This window comes from Mustelus asterias, chromosome 2 (genome assembly GCF_964213995.1).
Source record: "Mustelus asterias chromosome 2, sMusAst1.hap1.1, whole genome shotgun sequence".
Taxonomy (NCBI): Eukaryota; Metazoa; Chordata; class Chondrichthyes; order Carcharhiniformes; family Triakidae; genus Mustelus; species Mustelus asterias.
In genome coordinates this window covers 122,778,864-122,797,141 of record NC_135802.1, presented here as the reverse complement: position 1 = coordinate 122,797,141, position 18,278 = coordinate 122,778,864, and the positions used below count along the sequence as shown (strand labels likewise).

The window sequence follows — 18,278 nt, the reverse complement described above, 5'->3', positions numbered from 1 at the left end:
ATCATGGATACAGAGCATTTTATAATGCAAAAATTTCGTTTTTGTGCTAGGCCTGCAAGAAATTTTAGATTTATTCACGTACACCTCCAAACTCTACAACCCTGTGTCAATAGTGCCTCTTCATACCCATTTTTGGCACCCACACACCAATTAAATTCCCCCATGTGAAAAGGGCACGAGTATAACAAAAACAAAAACTTGAAAAGAAACGTTGAAATTTTCATGATGATGCACCCCAGTTTCTGTCACCCAGGGCCTACTGGTCGTGGAAGGTTTCAAGCCTATCAGTGAATGCTCTCCCTCTCCGGGAACACCGAAGCATAGAAGAGAGGCAGGCAATCAGGTCGAATGACCCATGTCTCTCTTTATTTTTTTTTAAACGTTTGATTAATTTTACTGTGAATCGGTTTTCCAAAAAAACCCATAAAGAATGCAACTTGGAACTGGACAACTTGGCCCTTCCTCTTATCTCCTCCCAATTGAAAGTGCTTGTCCCTCTTGATGGCCAGCATCGTCTTTGATTGACAGTTGCATTCCACACATTCCAGTCTCAGCATAATCTTCTTTTGGTCTTAGCCTTTTTCTGAAATATAGGCTTTGTCTGGCACTTTAACCATTCTGCTTTCTGTCATATCGTCCCTTATTATGTGTGTATAAGAAATCCTTTCCTTTTTTGTGCTGGGTAACTGTGTGGTGCTGATGCTTATGGCATTTCTTGCTGTACATCCTCCAGGTTATTGGTATGGTATGTTGACCATCTTGACCAACCCGCAGCGAGTAGAGAGGGAAAGGCTAATACACCTAGTATTCCTAGACGGTCTCCCATCCCACGTCCGGGTCTTCTTAGCTTCCGAGATCAGACACGATCAAGCATTTTCAGACTAATATGTCTCTTTAGGTGTACAACTAACCATCCAATGAGTGCCCCTCACATGTAGACCCTTAATTTTAATTAATATAATTAATACAAGGCAGCTGTAGTTTCCATTCTGTTCCTGCAGAACTACAATGCTTAGAGGACGTAACAGCTTAATATCACTGACAGCCAGCACAGCACGACTAACATGTTCTTCTAGCCCCTCCAAAAAAATATGAAATGTTAGACTATAGCTTGTATCCTGTATAGTGTTACTTTACAGTTTGTATATTGTGTAATGCTAGTTTACATAGTTCTATATAATTCATAGAATCCCGACAATGCAGAAGGAGGGCATTCGGCCCATCGAGTCTGCACCGACCACAAATCCACCCAGACCCTATCCCCACAGCTCCACATATTTACCCTTCTAATCCCCAGACACTAAGGGGCAATTTAGGATGGCCAATCCACCTAACCCGCACATTTTTTGGACTGTGGGAGGAAACTGGAGCACCTGGAGGAAACCCACGCAGGCACGGGGAGAACATGCAGACTCCACACAAACAGTCACTCGAGGCCGGAATTGAACCCGGGTTCCTGGCACTGTGAGGCAGCAGTGCTAACCACTGTGCTGCCCCACTTTACAAATTAAATACATTTAATAAAATTGAACTATAAAGTACACAGTGCAAGTCTACAAATTATAAAATGTGAGGGACTGGTTGAGGGAGTGTCATGCTTGTTAGTATATTTGATAGTATGTTTTATTGAATGGACAATATCATAACACAGTAAGAAGTTTAACAACACCAGGTTAAAGTCCAACAGGTTTATTTGGTAGCAAAAGCCACAAGCTTTCGGAGCCGTAAGCTCCATCTTCAGGTGAGTGGGAATTCTGTTCACAAACAGGGCATATAAAGACACAAACTTAATTTACAGAATAATGGTTGGAATGCGAATACTTACAGCTAATCAAGTCTTAAAGGTACAAACAATGTGAGTGGAGAGAGCATTAAGACAGGTTAAAGAGATGTGTATTGTCTCCAGGCAGGGCAGCCAGTGAGACTCTGCAAGTCCAGGCAAGCTGCGGGGATTACAGATAGTGTGACATGAACCCAATATCCCAGTCGAGGCCGTCCTCGTGTGTGCGGAACCTGGCTATCAGTTTCAGCTCAGCCACTCTGCGCCGTTGTGTGTCGTGAAGGCCGCCTTGGAGAACGCTTACCCGAATATCAGAGGCCGAATGCCCGTGACCGCTGAAGTGCTCCCCAACAGGAAGAGAACAGTCTTGCCTGGTGATTGTCGAGCGGTGTTCATTCATCCGTTGTTGCAGCGTCTGCATGGTTTCCCCAATGTACCATGCCTCGGGACATCCTTTCCTGCAGCGTATCAGGTAGACAACGTTGGCCGAGTTGCAAGAGTATGTACCGTGTACCTGGTGGATGGTGTTCTCACGCGAGATGATGGCATCTGTGTCAATGATCCGGCACATCTTGCAGAGATTGCTGTGACAGGGTTGTGTGGTGTCGTGGTCACTGTTCTCCTGAAGGCTGGGTAGTTTGCTGCGGACAATGGTCTGTTTGAGGTTGTGCGGTTGTTTGAAGGCAAGAAGTGGGGGTGTGGGGATGGCCTTGGCGAGATGTTCGTCTTCATCAATGACATGTTGAAGGCTCCGGAGGAGATGCCGTAGCTTCTCCGCTCCGGGGAAGTACTGGACGACGAAGGGTACTCTGTTCACCGTGTCCCGTGTTTGTCTTCTGAGGAAGTCGGTGCGGTTTTTCGCTGTGGCGCGTCAGAATTGTCGATCGATGAGTCGAGCGCCATATCCTGTTCTTATGAGGGCATCTTTCAGCGTCTGGAAGTGTCTGTTGCGATCCTCCTCATCCGAGCAGATCCTGTGTATACGGAGGGCTTGTCCGTACTCTTGCAACTCGGCCAACGTTGTCTACCTGATACGCTGCAAGAAAGGATGTCCCGAGGCATGGTACATTGGGGAAACTATGCAGACGCTGCAACAACGGATGAATGAACACCGTTCGACAAACACCAGGCAAGACTGTTCTCTTCCTGTTGGGGAGCACTTCAGCGGTCACGGGCATTCGGCCTCTGATATTCGGGTAAGCATTCTCCAAGGCGGCCTTCGCGACACACGACAGCGCACAGTCGCTGAGCAGAAGCTGTTAGCCAAGTTCCGCACACGAGGACGGCCTTAACCGGGATATTGGGTTCATGTCACACTATCTGTAACCCCCACAGCTTGCCTGGACTTGCAGAATCTCACTGGCTGTCCTGTCTGGAGACAATACACATCTCTTTAACCTGTCTTAATGCTCTCTCCACTCACATTGTTTGTACCTTTAAGACTTGATTAGCTGTAAGTATTCGCATTCCAACCATTATTCTGTAAATTGAGTTTGTGTCTTTATACGCCCTGTTTGTGAACAGAATTCCCATTCACCTGAAGAAGGAGCTTAAGGCGCCGAAAGCTTGTGTGGCTTTTGCTACCAAATAAACCTGTTGGACTTTAACCTGGTGTTGTTAAACTTCTTACTGTGTTTACCCCAGTCCAACGCCGGCATCTTCACATCATAATATCACAACAGTCAGACTTGGACTAATAAAGGCAAGTAACATTCATGCCACACAACTGCCAGACAATGACTATCTCCAACAAGAGCGAATCCAATCCTCTCCCCATGACATTCAATGACATTACCTTCGCTGAATCCCCCACCATCATTGGAGTGATTGGAGGCAGCAGTGCTGGTGAGAGATTAATTGAATTGTTTATTTATTTAATTAGTCAGCTAGTGTGTGTGTTTTTTTTTTGGCCTTTACTTTTGCAGTAGTATTTTAAGTTTAAAGTGAAAACTGGAAGTGGGCTGCTAAGGAGTCTGGGAAGGGTTTTTTAAGCGCGTGAAGTATAAAAGGTGGGCTGCAGTATACAGCGGGCAGCGTCGGGAGCGGGCAGTGTAGTGCGTGTGAAGCAGAGTGTGAGCTATAAGGCTTTGGCTCACAGGGCTTAGGCAGAAAGGGCGAGCAGGGGTGAGTTTAATTCATTTTTGCTGTTTCTACCTGGTACCGGCAAGGTATCTAGAGGGGATGGGTGTGCAGGCAGTGCTATGTTCCTCTTGCACTATGTTTGAGGTGAGGGATGACGACAATGTCCCTGCTGATTACACCTGTGGGAAGTGCACCCATCTGCAGCTCCTCCAAAACCGTGTTAGGGAACTGGAGCTGGAGTTGGATGAACTTAGGATCATTAGGGACGCAGAGGTGGCCATAGATAGAAGCTTTAGGAATACAGTTACTCCGAGGAATGAAAACAGATGGGTGATGGTGAGAGGGGCTGGGAGGAAGCAGTCCGTGCAGGGATCCCCGGTGGTCGTTCCCCTTAGGAACAAGTATTCCGCTTTGGATACGGTTGAGGGGGATGACATACCAATGGTGAGCCGCAGTGAGAGGATCTCCAGCACTGTGTCCGTCTCTGTGGCTCGGGAGGGTAAGGGGCAGAGCGGGAGGGCAATAGTTATTGGGGACTCGTTAGTTAGAGGGATAGATAGGAGGTTCTGTGGCAGCAAAAGAGACTCACGGATGGTATGTTGCCTACCGGATGCCAAGGTCCGTGACGTCTCAGACCGTGTTTTCCGGATTCTGAAGGGGGAGGGGAAACAGTCACAAGTCGTGGTACACATTGGTATCAATGACATAGGTAAGAGAAGGGACGGGGATTTAAAGCAGGAATTTCTGGAGCTGGGCTGGAAGCTGAGAGCCAAGACAAAACATGTGGTCATATCTGGTACGTTGCCGGTGCCACGTGATAGCGAGTTGAGGAACAGGGAGAGAGTGCAGTTAAACATTTGGTTGCAGGGATGGTGTAGGAGGGAGGGTTTCAGATACGTGGATAATTGGAACACATTCTGGGGAAGGTGGGACCTGTACAAACAGGACGGGGTGCACCTGAACCAGAGGGGCACCAATATCCTGGGAGGGAAATTTGTTACGGCTCTTCAGGGAGGTTTAAACTAATTTGTCAGGGGAGTGGGAAAAGGAGTTGTAGTCCAGAAGTCAGTGAGGGTGGTGAGGTATTGGGGAAGGTATCAGGGTCAAGGGTGGGTACCGGTAGACAGGAAGGTGGGTTGAAGTGTGTCTACTTCAATGCAAGGAGCATCCGGAACAAGGTAGATGAACTTGGGGCATGGATTGGTACTTGGGACTACGATGTTGTGGCCATTACGGAGACGTGGGTAGAACAAGGACAGGAATGGTTGTTGGACGTTCCGGGGTATAGATGTTTCAGTAAGTGTAGGGAAGCTGGTAAAAGAGCTGGAGGAGTGGCATTGTTAATCAAGGATAGTTTAACGGCTGCGGAAAGGCACTTCGAGGGGGATCTGCACACTGAGGTAATATGGGCTGAGGTTAGAAATAGGAAAGGAGCGGTCACGCTGTTAGGAGTTTACTATGTAAGAAGTTTAACAACACCAGGTTAAAGTCCAACAGGTTTATTTGGTAGCAAAAGCCACACAAGCTTTCGAGGCTCTGAGCCCCTTCTTCAGGTGAGTGGGAATTCTGTTCACAAACAGAACTTATAAAGACACAGACTCAATTTACATGAATAATGGTTGGAATGCGAATACTTACAACTAATCCAGTCTTTAAGAAACAAAACAATGGGAGTGGAGAGAGCATCAAGACAGGCTAAAAAGATGTGTATTGTCTCCAGACAAGACAGCCAGTGAAACTCTGCAGGTCCACGCAACTGTGGGAGTTACAAATAGTGTGACATAAACCCAATATCCCGGTTGAGGCCGTCCTTGTGTGTGCGGAACTTGGCTATCAGTTTCTGCTCAGCGACTCTGCGCTGTCGTGTGTCGCGAAGGCCGCCTTGAGAGTCGCTGAGCAGAAACTGATAGCCAATTTCCGCACACACAAGGACGGCCTCAACCGGGATATTGGGTTTATGTCACACTATTTGTAACTCCCACAGTTGCGTGGACCTGCAGAGTTTCACTGGCTGTCTTGTCTGGAGACAATACACATCTTTTTAGCCTGTCTTGATGCTCTCTCCACTCCCATTGTTTTGTTTCTTAAAGACTGGATTAGTTGTAAGTATTCGCATTCCAACCATTATTCATGTAAATTGAGTCTGTGTCTTTATAAGTTCTGTTTGTGAACAGAATTCCCACTCACCTGAAGAAGGGGCTCAGAGCCTCGAAAGCTTGTGTGGCTTTTGCTACCAAATAAACCTGTTGGACTTTAACCTGGTGTTGTTAAACTTCTTACTGTGTTTACCCCAGTCCAACGCCGGCATCTCCACATCAGGAGTTTACTATAGCATGGATTCATGAGGGGAAAGTCGTGCTTGACGAACATGTTGGATTTTTATGAAGATGTGACTAGGGCGGTTGATGGAGGAGAACCGGTGGATGCGGTGTTTTTGGATTTCCAAAAGGCGTTTGATAAGGTGCCCCATAAAAGGCTGCTGAAGAAGATTCGGGCACACGGAGTTGGGGGTAGTGTGTTAAAGTGGATTGGGGACTGGCTATCCGACAGGAAGCAAAGAGTCGGAATAAATGGGTGTTTTTCCGGTTGGAGGAAGGTAACTAGTGGCGTGCCGCAGGGATCGGTACTCGGGCCGCAACTATTTACCATTTATATAGATGATCTGGAGGAGGGGACGGAGTGTAGGGTAACAAAGTTTGCAGACGACACAAAGATAAGTGGAAAAGTGAATCGTGTGGAGGACGGAGAAGATCTGCAGAGAGATTTGGACAGGCTGAGTGAGTGGGCGAGGATATGGCAAATGGAGTATAACGTTGATAAATGCGAGGTTATACACTTTGGAGGAAATAATAACAAATGGGATTACTATCTCAATGGAAACAAACTAAAACATGCTACCGTGCAAAGGGACCTGGGGGTCCTTGTGCATGAGACGCAAAAGCCCAGTCTGCAGGTACAACAGGTGATCAAGAAGGCAAATGGGATGTTGGCCTATATCGCGAGGGGGATAGAATATAAAAGCAGGGATGTCTTGATGCACCTGTACAGGGCATTGGTGAGGCCGCAGCTGGAATACTGTGTGCAGTATTGGTCCCCTTATATGAGGAAGGATATATTGGCATTGGAGGGAGTGCAGAGAAGGTTCACCAGGTTGATACCGGAGATGAGGGGTTTGGATTATGAGGAGAGGCTGAGGAGATTGGGTTTGTACTCGTTGGAGTTTAGAAGGATGAGGGGGGATCTTATGGAGACTTATAAGATAATGCGGGGGCTGGATAGGGTGGAGGCGGAGAGATTCTTTCCACTTAGTAAGGAAGTTAAAACTAGAGGACACAGCCTCAAGATAAAGGGGGGTCGGTTTAAGACAGAGTTGAGGAGGAACTTCTTCTCCGAGAGGGTGGTGAATCTCTGGAATTCTCTGCCCACTGAGGTGGTGGAGGCTACCTCGCTGAATATGTTTAAAGCGCGGATGGATGGATTCCTGATCGGTAAGGGAATTAAGGGTTATGGGGATCAGGCGGGTAAGTGGTACTGATCCACGTCAGATCAGCCATGATCTTATTGAATGGCGGGGCAGGCTCGAGGGGCTAGATGGCCTACTCCTGCTCCTATTTCTTATGTTCTTATAGGCCCCCAAATAGTAATAGAGATGTGGAGAAAGAAATTGCTGAGCAGATTATGGATATGTGTGGGGGTCACAGGGTAGTTGTCATGGGGGACTTTAACTTTCCAAATATTGATTGGAACCTTTGTAGGTCAAATAGTTCGGATGGGGCAGTTTTTGTGCAGTGTGTGCAGGAGGGTTTCCTGACACAATATGTGGATAGGCCGACAAGAGGTGAGGCCACATTGGATTTGGTACTGGGAAATGAACCGGGCCAAGTGTTGGATTTGGTTGTGGGAGAGCACTTTGGAGATAGTGACCACAATTCGGTGTCTTTTGTTATTGCAATGGAGAGGGATAGGGCCGTACAGCAGGGCAAGGTTTACAATTGGGGGAGAGGTAATTATGATGCGATTAGGCAAGAATTAGGGGGCATAAGTTGGGAACAGAAACTGTCAGAGAAAGGAACTGATGAAAAGTGGAACTTTTTCAAGGAACAAATACTGGGTGTCCTTGATAGGTATGTCCCTGTCAGGCAGGGAGGAAATGGCCGAGTGAGGGAACCATGGTTCACGAAAGAGGTGGAATGTCTTGTGAAAAGGAAGAGGGAAGCTTATGTCGGGATGAGGAAACAAGGTTCAGATGGCTCGATTGAGGGTTACAAGTTAGCAAGGAATGAGCTGAAAAAGGGGCTTAGGAGAGCTAGGAGGGGACACGAGAAGTCCTTGGCGGGTCGGATCAAGGAAAACCCCAAGGCTTTTTACTCTTATGTGAGGAATAAAAGAATGACCAGGGTGAGGTTAGGGCCGGTCAAGGACAGTAGTGGGAACTTGTGTATGGAGTCAGTAGAGATAGGCGAGGTGATGAATGAATACTTTTCTTCAGTGTTCACCAAGGAGAGGGGCCATGTTTTTGAGGAAGAGAAGGTGTTACAGGCTAATAGGCTGGAGGAAATAGATGTTCGGAGGGAGGATGTCCTGGCAGTTTTGAATAAACTGAAGGTCGATAAGTCCCCTGGGCCTGATGAAATGTATCCTAGGATTCTTTGGGAGGCAAGGGATGAGATTGCAGAGCCTTCATCTAAATGCTGTAGGTACAAGAGTAGGTCAGAGACTGTGGAATCTGCCACACATGACTCACCTCATGACTCCCCAGAGCCTTCCACTACAAATCCAAGTCAAAAGTGTGATGGAATACTTCCACTTACCTAGATGAGTGCTGATGCAACAACTCTCAAGAAGCTAAACACCACCAAGGACAAAGCAGCCCGATTGATGGCTCACCATTCACCACTTTCAACATTCGCTTCCTCTACCACCAAAGCACAGTGGCAACAGTGCATACAATCTACAAGATGCACTGCAGCAACTTATCAAGGCTCCTTCGAAAGCACCTTCCAATCTCATGACCTCTGCTTTCTAGAAGGACAAGGACAGCAAATGCATGGGAACACCACCACCAAGTTTCCCTCCAAGCCACACTATCTTGACTTGAAACTGTATCACCATTCCTTCATTGTCACTGGGTCAAAATCCTGGAACTCCCTTCCCTACAGCACTGTGGGTGTACCTACACCACATGGGCTGCAACAGTTCAAGAAGGTAGTGCACCATCACCTTCTCAAGGGCAATTAGGAATGAGCAATAAATGTTCGCCAAGTCAATATCACTGAAATCCTGTGAAAATAATTTTTTTTTAATTATTTTAAACAAAACTGCCATTATGTTAGACATCTGCACAACTCAACTACAAATTTTTAAAGAGTTGTCATTTTACAATAATTTGAATTAGAATTTTATGGACTTGCATTATTAGAATTGCTTTTTCTCATGAGAGTGCTATCTCCCAACTCGCCTGCTATAGAACATAGAACAGTACAGCACAGAACAGGCCCTTCGGCCCACGATGTTGTGCCGAGCTTTGTCTGAAACCAAGATCAAGCTATCCCACTCCCTATCATCCTGGTGTGCTCCATGTGCCTATCCAATAACCGCTTAAATGTTCCTAAAGTGTCTGACTCCACTATCACTGCAGGCAGTCCATTCCACACCCCAACCACTCTCTGCGTAAAGAACCTACCTCTGATATCCTTCCTGTATCTCCCACCACGAACCCTAATAGGCTGGGGTTTTCCTTGATCCGACCCGCCAAGGACTTCTCGTGTCCCCTCCTAGCTCTCCTAAGCCCCTTTTTCAGCTCATTCCTTGCTAACTTGTAACCCTCAATCGAGCCATCTGAACCTTGTTTCCTAATCCCTACATAAGCTTGCTCTTGCAACTGATGATCCCTACATAAGTTGCTCTTGCAACTGATGAAACTCTGTGCAAATGGAATTATGGAGAAGAAAAGAAAAAGTTGAAATGGACAAAATAAATACGTACCCTGCATCTGGTTTTTTTCCATAGGTTGCATAATTTAACTTGAACTTCTTGGGCTGTACATTTGAAACAAGAAAAATTGAGATTACATTTAAGATCATTTTATTAAAAAGTATAAAGAAACATTTTCACTTGTATAGTACCTTGCATGATCACAGGACATCTCAAAGCATTTTTTACAAAAAAAGTTCAGAAGTATTGTCAATGTTAACATAGAAATTAGAACACAGAATCTCTACAGCGAAGGAGCCATTTGGCCCATTTTTCCTCCACCAACAACAATCCCGCCCAGGCCCTTTCCCCGTAACCCCACGTATTTACCCTGCTAATTCCCTGACACTAAGGGGCAATATAGCATGGCCAATCAACCTAACCAGCACATCTTTGGACTGTGGGAGGAAACCAGAGCACCCGGAGGAAACCCACGCAGACACAGGGAGAACTTGCAAACTCTCCGCAGTCACCCGAGGCCGGAATTGAAACCAAAATCCTGGCACTGAGACAGCAGTACGAACCACCATGCCACCCAAATGTAATAGAACAGTAAGCTCATACAAACAGCAATGTTATAATTGTTAAATAAAATGTTTCACTAGTACTGATTGAGGGATAAATAATGCCCTTGACACTGGGGGCAACTCCCTTGCTCTTCTATGAGATTCCAATTCTTTTTCCGCACCTGGTGGTGCACTAAGGCAGACCTTTGTCTGTTTCCATAGCTAGTTATTCCTGGAATAGGTAGTGTGTGTTGCCAGAGGCTTATAGCTTTAGGTGTGCCACACTGCATCAAGCGTGGCTGATCAGGAGTCTTTCCCATCAGCCAGCGGCATGTTGGAATGTTTTACAGGTGGGTACTCAATCTGTTTGGCCTGTTTTGAATGCATCTTCCTTGGCCATCAAGTCCTGGGGTGGGACTTGAACCCAGAGCTGCTGTTTCAGAGGCAGGTTTCTTGTACCACAAGAAGGCCTCCCTTCTTTGAAATATAGGGCCATGGTTTAATGTTTCATCTGAAAGATGGCATCTCCAACAGTGCAACACTTCCTGGAGTACCACACTGGAGTGTTAGACTTGATTTTGTGCTCAAGTCCTGGAGTGGGAGTTATATCCACAACTTCTAACTCAGAGGCAAGACTGCTACCAACTGAGCCATGGCTCTGCAACAGTGATAAATGTCTATTGAAGAGATTTACCGGATTTGAACCTGGCAAAGGCTTCCCATTCAGTTTATGGAGACAACGATCAGCACTGGTTTGGTCAGCTAACTCCACGAAGCAATATCCTGCGAGTGTTCTGAAACCAAACCAGACATGAATGAAAAGTATCAATATCTACAAGATCATGGAGAGCAATAGAATCACAACATCTGTTTTGCTGCAATACTTAAAAAAAGCTTCAAAGCTGAATGTTAATTGAGTTGTGCAGCAAATTTCAATTTATGGTCTGTAGTAGTTTTGATAACAGCATTTAGCAAAGTCCTTCCATATTAAATTTTGCTCGTAGTATTTCGCAGTTGCAAGACACTCTCATTAACTCAGTGTGTTGACATGATACTTAATCATAGATACCAACATAGACAAGGTGGGTCATTGATTTGGAACAACTCTTTCTCTCCATAGATGCCACCTGACTTGCTGAGTGTTTCCAACAATTTCTGCTTTTGTTTCAGCTAAGATCATCATGGCTGCACTCAACATGCATATGCACAAATTGTCCAGCAATAAAATCCCCAGCCCACATTCCACATCAAGCGTGTTCATGAATTGTTTTTTTGCTGCTCTAGGTCAGTTCAGTCAATTCAACACATGTGGGGTTCATGTCCTTGTGGCATTTCCTGGTGTGCAAAGCTTGGCACTGGATACACTCCAAACTTGCATTATCCTTTCAAAGATCCCATTAAGGTGTGTTGTATTTAACCATAAAATGCACTATGGAATTAGATTATTGGTAAGGACTTGAGCTGCAGTAGGAATTCAGATCCATTGATTTAATTTATAATTCTTTTTTAGAATTTATAGTTATTACCCATTTTTTAAAAATCAGTGCAACATTTCCTGACCAAAAGGACAGGCCACCACTTCCAGCCTCAATGAACTGTAGGGAAATACACAGGAGAGGTGTTAGATTGGTGACTCTTAATTTTTCTTCCTCCTTCAGAAAACACATGGGATCATTGTACAGCTCAAATGGTACCTCACATGTCTGTTACTAGGAACTGTTAACATTTATGTTTTAATAAAGCCTTCAGTCGTGGGAGATAATCAGCATACTCAGAAAAAAAGTAAGATACAAGTGGTTTACTATTCATATTAGTGGCCAATTATCGAAAATGGAAATATAAACGTTCCTGGTAACATTGCCCTGGAATTTGACAAGAGCAGTGAAGCCCATTGTTCTACTCCTGTCCATGGTTGTAAGATTTTGATAATGAGACTAATTTTTAGAATCTGTGATATACTTGGAATTTATTCCTTAACCATATTTAAAAGGATCAGTTTGAATTTCTGTCACCTGGGGAATAGGAAGCAGTTGTTTTGTGAGGAAACAAAATTGTTTTATAACCGAATTCCTTGAGCTGAAGCAGCTGTACGCTGCTTTAATTGCCCATAATACAATTTGGTGTTTTTTAAAATCTGTTTGAAGGAATGGCTAAAGCAGTCTGAACCTAGAATGACACCTTATAGTTAAGCAAACCATGTACTGCTTCAATTCATCTGTACCAGAGGAGAACCTTACTTTCTGATATTTGAGGGGCTTGGGTTGGGTTAAAATATGTTGACAAGAGAATATGACTTTATTCATCGCTTTTTTGCATTTGGAAGAAATGTATTATTTGTTTATAATGTAATGCAAACTCTGAGGGATCTTGGGGAAAGGGACAAACATCTGTCTTTAGTCTGCATGACTCTAACTATATAGTTGGAGTGGAACAAGATGATGTGCATCATTTTTGAATAGGAGGAGTGAATCAGGCCATTTCCAAAATAGAAAGGAGGAATGAGGGACTGACAGATAAAAGGTGGAGAATTCGTGTCTTTGTCGATACAGTGGTACCATGGCTTCTGGGTATGACTCATTTGGACACAATTCAACATCACTTCAAAGGCAACATTGCCTATGCTGATAACATCAAGAATTCCTAGGGATCTTGAGAGATGAGAAACATTTATTTTGTCTTCACTGCTTCTTGTTTAGGATATGTAAAATCTTGCTTAATAAATTCTTCTTGATCCATAAATACTAGTTATTTGTACCTTCTAGGTCAGGCACAACTAAGGACTCGACTGTTAGAAATTAAAAAAAACAAACTTTAATGAGTTTAGGATTAGATAGGTTTTATACTTCAAAACCCTAAAGCTTATAGGGCTAAGCTTGATGGTATTTCTGTCCAAAATTATTAACCTTTCCACACCAAGATATAGGCCGACCTCCAGCAGGGTGCAGCTCTGGCAGCACAAAAGTTGCAGTTTCTTAGATGGAAAACTACTGGTTACTGCTGAAGCTCAGAACTAGACAACCTCAGTTTCCTCCAGACACTAGTACATTACCAAACAGTTGGCAGGGGTCTGGCAGAATACTATAACATCATGCTTCACTTGGTGCCCTATTGCTGCAACACTCAAAGAACAAATTTTACTTCAGATAAACAAACTGTGATAGTAGCAAGGCCTCCTTCCACGTATTTAACATGTCTAGGATGAGACTGCTGCCCCATCCCATTAAACCGGGAAATCTTGGGATGATTTAAAATCTGGTAAAACAGATTGCCAGGGGAGCAAAGAACAAAGGGGTGGCAATGTCATTGGAACCATAGAATAGAACCATAGACTCACCACAGTGCAGAAGGAGACAATTCGGCCCATCGCGTCTGCACTGACCACAATCCCACCCAGGCCCCCTATTCCTCTAACACCCGGTAAATCAGCTTTGAAATTTCTCTGAACTTCACAGAATAAAGATAAAAATCAGCAATAGAGTATTTTGAGGTTTTTATTTACCAAATATTTGAAGGAATTGATGGAGTGAATAACTACAATTGCATTGCATTTTGGAAACATTTGTCATAAGAAATTTACTTCTTCAGGACTCTAGGCCGAATTCTGCAAAGAAAAACCATGATAGAAAATACATGATCACTGAAAGTTGGCCCATCATGTCTGCCTGGCTGATGAACAGCCACTCAGCCTAATCCCACTTTCCAGAAGCGAGATTCTCAGGGCTCGTTCATCATGGGCGCAAATCCAGTTATGGCCACCAACTCTTGTGAGAGGGCCACAATGGGATTTGCGGAGGCAAGATCTTCCCCATGCCCCACCAGCATTGTAATCAGGTTAATTCCCAGAAAATGGGTGTGAACCTGATTACCATGAAATTAGGTACAGTTAAGTATTATTATTGCTTAACGCTGTTGCTTCTGGGAGTGTTGAATGTTCCCTCCTGTTGGTGGAAGCACCACTGGTTTTTAAAAACAGAAACAAGTCATAATGACCACGCCAGGGGCTTGGAGCCGAGTAGAATGCCGGGCTGGTGGGGGACATGGCTGGGCAATGCCCTGGCACTATCCCTGGCACCCCAGCAGTGGTGAAACATGGTGGAGGTTGGCCCTTAGTATTCGAAGATGGGGGTGTCCCCCTTGTCTTCCAGGGGTCCCGATATCTGGGTGGGAGTGGGAAGGGGGATTGTCCCGATGTCTGTAGGGGGAGGGAGAACGGCCTTTATCTACATTTTGAGATTGAGATGCATTCTAAAAACGACACCCTAATCTCTGAAACCCGGTTAGGCCCCCTATGCCCCCAGCTGGCTGCATAATGCTCGTCATGATGTGGAGATGCTGGCATTGGACTGGGGTAAACACAGTAAGAGTTTGAACAACACCAGGTTAAACTCCAACAGGTTTATTTGGTAGCAAATGCCATTAGCTTTCGGAGCGCTGCTCCTTCGTCAGATGGAGTGGATATCTGCTCTCAAACAAGGCACACAGAGACACACAATCAAGTTACTGAATACTGATTAGAATGCGAATCTTTACAGCTAATCAAGTCTTAAAGATACAGACAATGTGAGTGGAGGGAGCATTAGGCACAGGTTAAAGAGATGTGTATTGTCTCCAGACAGGACAGCCAGTGAGATTCTGCAAGTCCAGGAGGCAAGCTGTGGGGGTTACCGATAGTGTGACATGAACCCAAGATCCCGGTTTAGGCCGTCCTCATGTGTGCGGAACTTGGCTATCAGTTTCTGCTCAGCGACTCTGTGCTGTCGTGTGTCGTGAAGGCCGCCTTGGAGAACGCTTACCCGAAGATCAGAGGCCGAATGCCCGTGACCACTGAAGTGCTCCCCAACAGGAAGAGAACAGTCTTGTCTGGTGATTGTCGAGCGGTGTTCATTCATCCGTTGTCGTAGCGTCTGCATGGTTTCCCCAATGTACCATGCCTCGGGACATCCTTTCCTGCAGCGTATCAGGTAGACAACGTTGGCCGAGTTGCAAGAGTAGGTACCGTGTACCTGGTAGATGGTGTTCTCACGTGAGATGATGGCATCCGTGTCGATGATCCGGCACGTCTTGCAGAGGTTGCTGTGGCAGGGTTGTGTGGTGTCCTGGTCACTGTTCTCCTGAAGTCTGGGTAGTTTACTGTGGACAATGGTCTGTTTGAGGTTGTGCGGTTGTTTGAAGGCAAGAAGTGGGGGTGTGGGGATGGCCTTGGCGAGATGTTCGTTTTCATCAATGACATGTTGAAGGCTCCGGAGGAGATGCCGTAGCTTCTCTGCTCCGGGGAAGTACTGGACAGAGTACCCTTCGTCGTCCAGCACACATGAGGACGGCCTAAACCGGGATCTTGGATTCATGTCACACTATCGGTAACCCCCACAGCTTGCCTCCTGGACTTGCAGAATTTCACTGGCTGTCCTGTCTGGAGACAATACACATCTCTTTAACCTGTGCCTAATGCTCCCTCCACTCACATTGTCTGTATCTTTAAGACTTGATTAGCTGTAAAGATTCGCATTCTAATCAGTATTCAGTAACTTGATTGTGTGTCTCTGTGTGCCCTGTTTGTGAGCAGATTTCCACTCCATCTGACGAAGGAGCAGCGCTCCGAAAGCTAATGGCATTTGCTACCAAATAAACCTGTTGGAGTTTAACCTGGTGTTGTTAAAACTCTTACTGTGCATAATGCTCACCAGCACTTTGAAATTGCACAGAATTGCTGTTTGATCTGGCTAGAAAAGGCAGCTGCGAAACAGCACAGTGTAATTTTGTGAAAATTCCACCCCAGCTCTTGGACCGTAGCCTTGTAGTTTGTGGCACTTCATATGGATATCAAAGTCCTTTTCAAATATTTTTGAGGATTTCTGCCACCCTTTCAGGCAGTGAGCTTCAGAACCCTACCACCTTCCAGGTGAAAGAAATTTCCCTTGAACCCTCCATGAACACCCTTCCTCTTAACCAAAATCTATGCCGCCTGGTTATGGGCCCCTCAACCAAAGGGAATTGGGCCTTACTCTCCACTCTATTTAGTTTATCCACTTCAAGTAGGTCTGCCCTCAGCCTCTTCTGAACCGAAGAAAACAACCCTAGCCTATCTAATCGTTCCTCACAACTAAAATTCTTCAGTCCATTCTGTATTTTAATAAGGGATGATGAAGACATCAAAGTAATAATTGTGCTGCATTTTAGATCTCTGGCAGTCTCTGCTCTAATACATTAAACTTATTTCATGGCTTTTTCTTACCCAGTCATTCTGTTGCTAATGATTTTCACATTAACGGTTGGCTCACCCATAGCAGTAAAGGCTTGTTTGATAAAACTCTCATCCATATACTGTTCCAGCTTAAAGGGAAGAAAGAAAAATGTGATAATCATTGCTAATATCCATAACAGTAGCAACAACAGTTGTTGAAAGTTATGTTTAAAAATCAATTGCAGAAAGAGCTGCCAAGTTCCAAAAATCAATGTGTGGTATATTTAACTGTTGAATGAAAGGGTAGTTACTTTAAAAGATATCTTGACAAATTCTATTGCATGTTGACCTAAACCTTCCATGACCAAGAGGAACCTCAGGTTTTTAGAAACAATTTAAATGAGCAATACAGTGCATGGAACATACATTTTATAGAACCCTTCACATAAGGGGAGCACCTATATCATTTTACAGAAGCAGTCAAGTGTTAAGCAAATTGTAAAATTTGTGAGTGGGGTTGGGGGGAATGAAAAGAAATCCGACTTGAAGAAATATGTTTCAAAGAAGCATTTTCAATTAAGAGAGAGAGAGACAGCTACATTGATTAACAATAAAAACAGAAGATGCTGGAAAAACTCAGCAGGTAGGGTAGCATCTGAGCAGAAAGAAACAGAGTTAATGTTTCAAATTCCTATATTTCTTCTCCAGAGTTAAAGAGGGGAAACATGATGGATTATATACTAAATGCAAACTGGGTGTCTGCTTTGCGCAACACCTTTGCTCAATCTGCAAGCATCATTCCAACCTTCTTGTTGCTTGCCATGTCAACTCACCATCTTGCTCTCATGCTTGGCCATCCTTGGCCTGCTGCAATGTTCCAGTAAAGCCCAACACAAACTGAAGGAACAACATCACATCTTAGGAATAGACACATTATGAGCCTTCAGAACTCAATATTGAATTCAACTTTAGACTGTGACCTTCCTCCTCCATCTTGACCCTTTTTTTCCAAAACATTTTTTTGTCCCAAACCGCACCCCCCCCCCTCCCCCCCAACTCAACCCTTATCATTTGTTCCCAAGTTTTGCTTTCACGGAGCACTGATCTTTGTTCTCCTATTAAGATTCTTCTATCTTACCTTTATGCCACTATCAGCACCTTCTATAGCCCTTCACACCGCCATAAATACTTTTTCTGTCTCATGTCCTCTACATCTTTGCTGCACTTTCTCCAAGCTCCCATGTATCACTGACTTTCCACTCTGCTCCAGCTGCTCCAGGCCATCTTATGCAGTATATAATCCATCACATTTTTCTCTCTTTTTAGCTCTGAACAAAAGTCATACAGACTTGAAACACTAACTGTTTCTCTTTCCACAGATGTTGCCAGACCTGCTGAGTTTTTCCAGGATATAATCTGTTTATTTCAGATTACCAGCAGCTGCAGTATTTTGCTATTATTTTAGAGCCACATTGATTATGTAGGGATACAAACAGCAGTAGCATATATAAAGGAATGTACAAAATGCACAAATGACATGCAGCCAGGTAGGTTTTTAACAGATTATGTATTACCAAAGTATTTGTGCAAAATGAACATTCAGATAAGGAGATTTAAATTAAATCTGCTAGTAACTTAGAGGGCCAGTGGAGTGATGATGAGATTGTGCTTTGTTTGAGAGTTGATTAAACAATCAGGTCAAGGCAGTAACTTAGAAAGAACCCTGGGACAATGCACAGGTGATTGGCAAGGCATA

General features: G+C 44.6%; 1 protein-coding gene and 1 pseudogene across 1 annotated transcript in view; both read right to left on the bottom strand.

The window, feature by feature from the left end:
• Nucleotides 1–18,278, bottom strand: part of LOC144510995 (tRNA selenocysteine 1-associated protein 1-like) — a 93,546-nt gene that overhangs the window by 68,182 nt on the left and 7,086 nt on the right. The window contains exons 2-4 of the mRNA XM_078240991.1: nucleotides 16,574–16,671; nucleotides 11,036–11,135; nucleotides 9,848–9,900 (exon numbers count right to left, since the gene is read on the bottom strand). Coding sequence (XP_078097117.1) covers nucleotides 9,848–9,900; nucleotides 11,036–11,135; nucleotides 16,574–16,671 — 251 coding nt within the window. The remainder of the gene's footprint in view (nucleotides 1–9,847; nucleotides 9,901–11,035; nucleotides 11,136–16,573; nucleotides 16,672–18,278) is intronic.
• Nucleotides 366–8,768, bottom strand: LOC144504308 (large ribosomal subunit protein eL42-like; annotated as a pseudogene).